Source organism: Neodiprion pinetum, chromosome 1, assembly GCF_021155775.2.
Source record: "Neodiprion pinetum isolate iyNeoPine1 chromosome 1, iyNeoPine1.2, whole genome shotgun sequence".
In the NCBI taxonomy this organism is placed as follows: domain Eukaryota; kingdom Metazoa; phylum Arthropoda; class Insecta; order Hymenoptera; family Diprionidae; genus Neodiprion; species Neodiprion pinetum.
The window spans coordinates 40,945,510-40,955,978 of NC_060232.1; the positions used below are offsets into that span (position 1 = coordinate 40,945,510).

The window sequence follows — 10,469 nt, forward strand, 5'->3', positions numbered from 1 at the left end:
TTTTACTCGATTCGATTGGTATGATTAATGATGAGGGTAGAAATATTTCGTACGTATGATCGCTCAACTACTCGCCGACTTCCCTGACTTCGAAGATTGGTCGAACCTTCAACAATGTGGCAGGGACGAATCGCGACATTGGAATCGGACACCCCGTATGTGCGGAACTATTAGAAGCGTGCTAATTCGACCGTCGGCCCGTGCATCATCCAATTGGTTGTCTGGCGATGCCTCGGCGCCCGTAGACGCCCCTGCGATTCGTATAGAGCAAATCCATTTCAGCTGCCATTTCCGGCATGCGGTTCGCTACCCCGTTTTATCCCAAAGGAGCCGCGATCGACGATAACCACGACGCTCCCGGAGATCACAGAAGAACCGGACAAGAGCTTTGTCCTTGCTCTTCCAGAGCCGGAGGAAACGGGTGTACAACTATTTCCGTTACCGAACGTAGGTTCGATGTAGAGTACGCGAGTGAAAAAAAAAAAAAAAAATTTCAAACGCGCATGAAAATTTCGGTAAAGTATCTGAAATAGAATATCTAAATATTAAATATGCATCTTTAAACATCGATATTAAGAGCTCATATTTGGCTGAGATATTCTATTAGAGATGCTCTATCGAAACTTTGATGCGCGTTTGATAAAGAAATTATTTTTTTTCTGTTCTTTTGACACACCCTATAACGTACAGCGTACAAAAGTTTTGTTGGAAGAACGAGCAAAATCGCTAAGACGATCAAAGGTTTCTACTTCAAGAAACGCGTTTTGTTTCATTCATCATATCCAACCGAAAGAATTACCGGTTTTCCGTATAATGAATCGGTAAAATTGCTTTTTTATCATGTTTCAATTTAAACTTGTTTGGGTTTCTGTATCTTCGAAGAGGCTCAAGTCTGATTTACAGTGTACCTATTTCTTGACGGAATTATTTTTACAGCTAGAAATTCGTAGACGTGGAATCAGCTGCAAAGCCGTGCGAAATCGAGCACGGGTCAAAGCGAGAATTGCACGCCGAGGTTAGTCGCGAGGGGATTGAGGGGATTAAGGGTCCAGGGGGAAAAACATAGGTGCCGGCGCGGCTTCACACGCGTAATAAGATATGGCAATCAATTCAAACTAACCACCAGAAGCCAGTTCGCTCTCCCGATACCTACCCCGTCGCGTCGGCTCGGTTGGCAGTGGAGGATGACGCCCGGTATAAATCAACGTTATTAGGAGCCTCGTGTTCCTGGCGACGACCTCAACCCGGCCGTTTCGTATCAAATTATATTGAAATAGGCGAGCCGGTGCCACTGCCCCCTCAACGTTAACCACCCAGGGAAAATACCCTAAGTCTAGGGTGGATCGAATATTTCCGTGGCTACGGTGATCGAGGATGCAGCGCGTGATTTCGCGGTTGTACGTTACAGGCGGGTGGATGCACGATGGATGATTGTATAAGAGCACCGCAAGCGTTGGCTAGTACTGCGGATTCTGTATTATATTTGAGGGGATGAAAGAGGAGCGCTCGGTGAGGTGTCTACCCTTATGCCGCTCGGAGGGTGTCGCGTTCGTTTTTACGCCTTCTCAGATTTAACGCGCAGATGCCGAGAGAAAGTCCGCAACGCTGGTATAGCGGAGCTTTGGTTACTATCATTCTGCCATTTCTCTCGCGCAATTAACCCCCCTGAGGCATGAAATTCTACGAAACGACGAACGAAATTCTGGATTCTTCTTTGATTTATATTTTTATTCTATATTCTTCGTCGTAACGGAGGAATGGCAAGGGTACCTGAGTACGCGCCGTACTCCCTTGTGTACTCGCTGACTAACGTAAGTAAAAAACATTGGCAAAAAAAAATTATAACGATATTGAATTGGTCCAACTTGTTTCTTTTCGAAACAAAGCATAAAGATGGAATGTGAGCGTAAAAAGTATCTGGGTTCTTATCTTGTTTGTTTTTTACATTCCGAAATTATCGGTAAGTACTTTAACTTACGTGTATTACGGAAAATATAATTCATTATAGACATTCGGGGATCGCGGGATATTTGTGCGTATCGGAACTACTTAGTTAACTACAAGGGTGAAAAGGAGCGGCAGGCATGGATGGCAATAATGTCGAGGCGAAGCGCGTGGAAACGCTGGGAGAAACCCCCACCGAATGATATTTAATACCAGATCCAATAATTACCAGAGACGAGACTTTGGGATTACATAAGTTTACTTGGGTTGCATGTTTATTTATTCGACGAATTCTCAGTCTCCGGTATATTGCAGTTGCAGTTTATTAGGTGTGATCTCTCCGATAAAAGTTATCATAATTTGTGTGTGATATCGTTCAATTTTTTCATGATGTGATCAGAAAAACACTAGTCTAATTATGAGAAAAGAAACAATTCTGGATTGTGGCGTTAAGAACATTGAACAGGAAAAAATACATTGTGTCGATTCAATTGGCCGCAAAAAAATGTACCGATCAATTAAAAACGAAATAACAAAGGATCAAAGAAAATGATTGACGCACTATTGCAGAGTAAGATATCGCAGAAAACCGCAACCATGGGGGAACCGAGCATCGAAAGGTGCATAAAATGCCAGAAGCGCTCCGAGATGAGTTTCACTTAAAACACATGACTCTGTAATTAAGGATCGCTCAGTTGTGAACGCGGATTTGAATTTCTCAAACAAGGCGTTACCTGTATATAGGACGAAAGCTGAGATAAACTCGCGGGAATGTAGCCGAGTTTTCGAAAGGTGCTGCAGGCTTCGGCTAACAAGCACTTATCCCCTAGGTCTCGAAACATGAGCCTCGTAACCCACGTCTTTTACCCCTCGTCACAATCAGCGTCGTGCAACGATTCCTCCTAGCTACTAACGCAACATAACGCGCAAATCCTGTCTGTCAAGCCGTTTGCCTACAGTGTAAGATTTCTAAATTCACGCAGTACTAAAATTAAAGACACCGAAGACGCCGTACGATAGAAAGTAATGGAAAAAGTAATCGTCAATGTGAGGTTTTGGCATACTTACGAACACAAGCATGATGAAAAATGCGGCAAGATAAGACGTCCTAGCCATCCACATGCTTACGAATCGATAGTGTTCCCCAGTCACGACGTTTCTGTAATTGGGAATTGAAACGTAAGGTTACACTCGGGAAAAGTCCTCGTGATATAACATGAGCTCGAACTTCATAGACTACGGTTTGAAACAGTTCAAAAAGTAATCTCAAAGTGGTTTCTTTCTGTAGAAACGAAAAGTTTAAGGTCTGCAATTCGTATATCTAATTGTAATGAATACAGTAGCTTTTTCAGATTATTTACTAACGACTAAAGGTGTTGTTTCATGGTAAATATCTTTTTCTACTAATTCGTAGGCTCTGAATTGTTGGCACGTGAATGTTCCTTTCAATTACTATCTCCGTGTGGCGTATCATCATCTCGAGGAGACTGAAATTGAAAGTCGCGCCCGCCACTAAGGAGTTGCACCTAATCGAAACTAATTACCGCCAAAGCCAAGTATCAGCTGCGGATAAGTTTATCAAAACTATCGGCGAAGAGGTGGAATTCAGTCAATCGATATTGAATGACCGGTTCTTCATATAAAGTTTTTTGAATTGTCGATAAGAAGATTGACAGCAAGAACAAACAACGTTGTAATTTCAATTGAATGAACACCGAAGGCGATAGGCGAAAACAAGTCAAATGATATACAGAGTTCTAAACGGAACTCAAATTCTTGTAAAGTATTTCACTGTATCAAGAGATTCGTCGGTAAAAACGCGCGCCTTGGCGATTCCATAAACAGCGCTCTGCATTATCAGCGAAAGATGAGGAACAGAAGTTTGAAGTTATTTAAATTTGCAAATAATTCGTACCCTCCCATTTTCTGGAATTTAAAAGGTAAATGAAAAACCTTTGACACGTAGTATCAGTGAAACAATATTTGCACCTTCATACCTAAATATACTGAAACGTACCTCAAATAACCCTTGTTATCTTCGTGTTCAGCGAGAGTCTTTATACTGGCCATCAGCAAGTCATCGTATCCTAAGAATTCATCAAGAATAAGGCGGGAAAAGGCGTCCCCAAAACATTTCTCGTTCGAAGGATCGAGGGTGACTATTTTCACCGGAATGTTAAGCCTCTGTCGTGCAGCTGGCGATAATCTCAGGAATCCATATTCCAGCGAGTATTCGACAATGTATTCGTCTTCTGGAAAAACTGAGATCGAATTAATGATCAAATAGGATTAAGCGTTGAAAGCGCGTTCAATTTTTCTAATTCAATTTTCACGCCATTTAAAAATATTTCATTTCTTCTGATATACATTGTAACAACGCGCCATGCACCTGCATTACTGTCCGTTGTCTCCACTTTTTTTCATTCGTGGGATTAACGAAACAGATCGATCGTCGAAAGCTGAAGGCAATAATAAATATCGAGGTAGCTAAGGTAAGTGTCCCAGTTATTGACCCTATCCCAATTATAGACCTTTTTTTCTTGTATCTGTTTGATCCTTCATTCTAAAATGACGAAAAATTAAATTTCTATTGTCTGACCCTCTACCGATTGGTTTTAGACATCGATAAATTTACAATTTGTGGCGTAACTTTATACCTTTGGAATTGAGTCTAAACGTGTCAATAACTGATACACATACCTTATACGTCAGTGGGAACAAAGTTTCCAACGACCCTAGAGGAGCAATATGCCGGAAACGTGAACTGCGATTCTAAGGCCGATACGTGAAAAGAGACTCCCCGGAATAAATCGGTGCCGGTTTCACGAGTTCCGTGATCCCCCGGCTGGACTCGCAGCAGCATTGCTCAACTTTTACGTCCTTCCGAGAGACTAACGCCATCCCACAGCGATGGTAACAGATAGGATGAAACTACTGATCGCCACGAAATCCTGCCAGGACATCTGTGCCGCGCCGCAGGAATCATTGACGCCCTTGCTTCTTCAACCCCACGAATCATGGTTGGGGATTCACAAAGTCTGTGAATTATTGTTCCGCAACCGTTTGTGCCGTACGTGTATTTATTTATGCCTTAGCTTTTTGCTATCTTTGCGTTACCGAAAAGAGTTGTGAACAAGTTTTCAATTCCTCACGGCTACCCGAGAGTTTGTCAATTATTGTGTTCCACGAATATTCAACCTCACGATTCCATGTAACTGAGCAACAGGTCGCGACCATCAAATCCGTCCAATGCCGTTCCTCAGTTGTTACAGAGTTTATTCTCAGCAAACTTTCTTAACCTTATTGGGCTCCCGTTTGACCTTCCATCATTTCTGGACTTTGAAGGCTCGTTGCCGAATCCCGTGTGTGCGTGTGACTTAGCATATGTGTTTGTCGACCACGGCGTGCCAACGTATTTAACTGTTTAACCTTGTTTTCGCTTAAAAATTTTCCAATTGTTTTAATCTCTTCCGTGCTGTGTGAGATTTCTACTTTTCGCTTCGTATATCTGACGCGTTATCATCGTTCTGTCTTCGCGCGATTTTGGGTTTCCAGCCTATGCCATGTAAGTGAATTCACTTTATTTTATTACATTTCCATGATTATTCTACTCAGATTTCCCAGCGCTATATTTATGGGAAATTGCTACCGAAATTGGGTGAAGAATTATCACAGAATCGATTTCAGTGACAGAAAATGATGAATCCAAAATTCGGTACCACTATTTGTTGTTCTCGGTATACTAGAAATTACTGCAAAAAGAAATCCTCTACGACAAAAATGTATACGTAGAAGATGTGTCGAAAACTTTCTTCGGATGCTTTGATTTTGATTGCAGAGAATCTTTTTATTTAGGATTCACCGTACATGAATAGACTATTAATCGTAGTACCGAATATTTGATTCACCACACACTTTATAATAAGAAAGTGGAATATTCGGCGGTCATTCACACATGTCCAGTAGAATTTCCCCTTGAACAGCAAATATATCGTTTCTAGCTTCCGCGACAATTACCGCATACTTATTTTCACCTCCGGTAAGAGTTGTAACCGAAGTGATAGAAACAACTTATAGATATAATAGACTACCTTACCAACCTGCCTGGGGGTAGGTGGTAAGAATCTGTGCGAATTTCGTTCCGTTGTATAAAATTCATACCTTATCCGATTTATAATATAAGCGTACTCTGCTCCACGTCCCCCCCTACCTGACACCGTATGTAGTTCCATTCTAGTTATTTTATATTGCATTTATAAAAATCTGAAACTAATGACTTTCGGTTCCGTAGGAAGAATATGCCAGGTGCACAACTAGCATGTCGGTATTATCGGTTCTTTCTTTTGCTGAGGTTTCCTGGCCGCAATGCTCGATAGCGCCGATGCAATGTATTATAACAAAAAAATTTATAAGATGCAGGTTTGTAACGTTATCCTAACGAGTCAGTTTTTGACATACTCCCTACTTCGAGAATTCAGGGTCAAATTATGTAAAATATAAATTCGCGATGCAATTAAGCATAAGCATCCTCTTTTCATAAGTGCTACCTGTACAAATTAATTATGAAATTGGGAAACATCTCTGCCAGTATTGCGTTACGTTAACGTTACAAAATCCAACCTTGATAGATATACATATACATATCGTAACATGCAATGTGCCGAAGTTAACGCAATAATAAAAAATATCTTAAGTTACCTGCTCTGACTATCTTCTCCACTTCAGAAACCTGTCCTTTCAATGGCTGAATGATGTGATCGCCATTCGTTTCATCGTTCGATTGATCTTCGGTAACATTTTCGTAAGAGTTCGTAGGCGGTATTGTCGTTTCGTCCACCACTTCGGAGCCTGTCTGAAAATTTAATTCCCTACTTCAACCAAGGGGACTTGAAAAATACATCTTTCCCAGGCTGCTCAATACAACAGAACCTTAAAATACGAACTTGATGTTTCTAAAGCTATCAAGCGTGTGACACGGTTAGTTAGGGAATGCCAGGAAACTTGAAAACATAATCAAATAAAATTGCTCTCCTATTCTACGTTTTCAATTCTGATCGCATTACCTCGAGCGGTTCCGCATTACTTGGACCATCCCACAGCTTCGTTGATAATGGCGGACTTATCGTCGCGTTCGTTGTACTTAAATTCGGGCTTTGCACATCGCCAGTAACAGACAGACTTCCAATTTCAACGTTGGCGTCTGTTTGCGTGAAATTCTTAGCAACGTTTTCGCTTTCCGCCTCAGCATTTCCCTGTGCGTCTTCCTCGACAGTCGAAGGTTCGATGTTCAAAAATGATCTGTTCAAATATTAGAGGAATCAGAATAAAAACCTTCGTGCGATTATTATTCATTTTGCATTTTTTTTTCGCTACTTCTCTTTGAATATATGCTGTGCAATTAAACAGTGAGATATATTCGAGATATATCGGAGAAGACCTACCCATCTCTAGCTAAAATTCCTAATACGCTAGCGAGGTCATCGACTTTTTCCTGCCTCAACTTCTCCTCCTTGGCGTAACTCTTTTCTATGGTATAATCTTCAGCGCCATTTCTGAGGATCTCAACTCTCAGAATACCATCTCGAGGCCAGTCGTCTCTTATGTGTTCCAAACAGTTGGTTGGTGCTCGGGAAAACACTATGTGGATGTATGCCAGCACGAAAAATGACGTTATTGCCTGAAACGATACAAATTAACAATTTTAAACTGCAATTCATTCGGAGGCAAGCACGGGGGATAGCGCCGGGATGTAACAAGTACCTAACAACGGAGGACTCCGTTTGATAACAGCAAGTATTCGGGGAAGCATTCGACTGAATTCGAAATATCTTCGCGATATCTTTTTGAAGATCGCGGGAAGTAATACAAACTTTAAATAAGGTTTCGTAAATTTGCAGTTACCACGTTACAACGTTTTATAATTACAACTCCGCTACTGCTTGAACAACTTCATTCGCATTCTTCCCCGCTAACCCGATATGAAGTAATTTAAAAAAAACTGCGCACGTCTGGAATTCCGTCACACGACATTATCCAAAGCAGAAATCCGGCGAGTACTGGTTCTAATTTCCGTTATGTTCGCTGCTATTTGCCCAATTTCTCCGAGATCTCGCGACCCTTTGCTGAACTAACGCGTGCTTTGAATTACTCGTAAATACTTTCTCTGTTCTAAGAAATTCTACTTGAACGATGCCCTTATAGACATCTTTGAATAAACCCTTGACCGCCATCACTGCTGCGTATAGATCAATCCAATAAGTATAACCGCGCTCTGCACCTGCTCTTGGTAGATATGTGTAAATCGACGGAGTGGAAGAATGCAAACATTAAAATGTGCGTTCAAACTCTTGGCTGTGGGTTTTTTCATTTTAGTACACGCAAATTCGGACATCTTCTACGGAATATTCTCTAAAAATAATAATAATAATAACAATGTCTCAGAAACTGGCATGGAGATATTTCCACATTAGAAGACGGAAGGCAAGTTTCGGAAGTTGAAGAAAAATTTCGAAACATGTAAATTATATAAAGAAATAGAATGGTTAATGTCGTACTAATATAATGAGAGTTACCTTGAGCAATACGATAAATTCAATAAATCGTCGAATAGGTCTGGGGAAGGCTCTGGCGTAGGCAAGGGCGGCCTTGATGAAGAGGGCATGAAATAGCCTGTCCCGAACATTGAATAGTGGATTTTGATTATTGTTGTTCCTCGCCCTGTTCATATTGTTATTATTCAAGGGCCCAATGGCCGCTGCAAGTCCGTGATTATTATCCGCCCCGACTATGCCGTTGACGGTATTAACTGGTGGAACAGGTGGCAGGGGCGGTGGTGTCGGTGCCGTCGAAGCTATCGACGAGGGTGATGATGACGATGATGATGTCGAAGGAGTAACAGTTACCCGGCTCTCAGGGTTGTCCGGTACTTCCGGTGGCGGTGCTGCGTCGATTTCTGACATTTTGCAATATTAAACGATTCGGTAATTATTACCCTCTTATCTTATCGTTTCTTTTATCTCTATTATTATCGATATTCTTATTATTCTTTCGCTGCGTAAAATAATTGTCAGTGTGTCGTCGTCGTCGTCGTCTCGGGCCCCGTCTTTTGTCGCGTTTTTAAAATTATTTTCAAAGCCGACAACCAATCATCGTATAGGACCGGGTTGACTTGTTTCCCGCACGCTTTTTCGTCCGGTATAACATTTCCGACGACCCGGGGTAGGGAGCGAAGCTCCGGACACCGCCGGCGAGATGCTCCTGAAACAATGTTTGGGAAAGAAATGTTTCCCTAAAGTAAATCATATATTCACCTTATCGTTTAACAATTATGGCCATTGTTAATCGTCGGTAGGTACATCACAACTCCTCGGATTGCCAATGGATTAATATTCAATTCTTCAATGTGGTATTTTAATGAAACAAATATTTAAAAAATGTAATAAAAAAAACCATTCGTCACATCGCGGCGATCACGTGGCAATGACAGCGCAGTATTAAATACGGATACAAAACGCACGCACACGCGTACACATAACTGCAGTGCTAACACTTTCCCGAGAGAACGTGTTATCGTATTTCGATATAATTTTCAAAGTATTTGTAAAAGAAAACAGGCAATAAAAGAACTGACTGATCGTGATGGGAAACCGAAGAGAAAAAAAATAAGCGCGGAGAAAGAGCGAGAAGGTGTATAGAGTCGAGGATGAAGCATCTAGACGACACCGCGGCAATGCATTCCAGTATCGAACGAACGGTATGTAATATGAAATATTTAGAAACGCGGAAGAGCAACAGACTGGTGCAGCTGGTGCTGCTGGTGTCCTACGAAAACCATAGGACAGCCCCGCCGCCGCTGATACACTGAATAGCTAAGTGAAGACCAACGTACGTTTCTTAGTTACGTAATTATCGCAACGGAATAATCGTCATCCATCGACCACGGGTGACTCTGCTATTTTCAATACCGCTAATCATGCAGCTATCGAACTGTCAACCACGGATCCGTGCGGCCTGGACTACGGAGCGAACCAGTCACACGGACGGACCTGCCTGCAGCATGCGGCGAGTCTTCCCAGCTTTTCGTACAACGAAGACAATTCGAGTCGTTTGCCAAGACGGAGGAAGTGCGCAAACAAGTTCTCGGTTGTGAGACAAGAACGGGGGAAAATTACAAATACAAATATTTACGTGCAATAATGGTGTGTTCCGATAAGCGTGCGACGAGAAGTGATGCCTATGAATCTACCTGTCCACCTACCTATCTACCTACCTCCACACACGTCAGATACACGAGAAAACTGAGTCAAGTCAGGCTACGTACCTCCGCGCACCTTTCAGCCCTATGCCAGCCAGGTATTTTCGCTCGACGAGGTCCGCCGCACCCTCGACGAACTCGCTGTTTCGACCCTTCGATGTCGTCGGTTTTTATTGCCCGCTATGCCGACGTTTGTACAAATTTTTGTTACAAATTTCTAGGTTCGTCAAAATCCTCGCCTTATCGTCATATGTTTTGACACACGACGCAG

At 42.0% G+C, this 10,469-nt stretch overlaps 1 protein-coding gene across 9 annotated transcripts in view; it reads right to left on the reverse strand.

The window, feature by feature from the left end:
* LOC124225034 (membralin) overlaps positions 1-10,456 on the reverse strand; it is an 80,007-nt gene extending 69,551 nt beyond the window's left edge. For 2 of the 9 annotated variants that reach the window (XM_046637433.2, XM_069133017.1), the window contains exons 1-7: positions 10,265-10,455; positions 8,517-9,201; positions 7,386-7,621; positions 7,008-7,242; positions 6,643-6,796; positions 3,962-4,205; positions 3,013-3,103 (exon numbers count right to left, since the gene is read on the reverse strand). In XM_046637433.2, the coding sequence (XP_046493389.1) occupies positions 3,013-3,103; positions 3,962-4,205; positions 6,643-6,796; positions 7,008-7,242; positions 7,386-7,621; positions 8,517-8,903 (1,347 nt within the window). In that variant the 5' untranslated portion in view covers positions 8,904-9,201; positions 10,265-10,455. Of the gene's footprint in view, positions 1-3,012; positions 3,104-3,961; positions 4,206-6,642; positions 6,797-7,007; positions 7,243-7,385; positions 7,622-8,516; positions 9,233-9,254; positions 9,409-9,832; positions 9,937-10,131; positions 10,200-10,264 lie in introns of those variants that run through there. The other 7 variants (XM_046637431.2, XM_069133018.1, XM_046637432.2 and 4 more) reach the window with 7 other exon arrangements.
* Between the last annotated feature and the right edge of the window lie 13 nt (positions 10,457-10,469).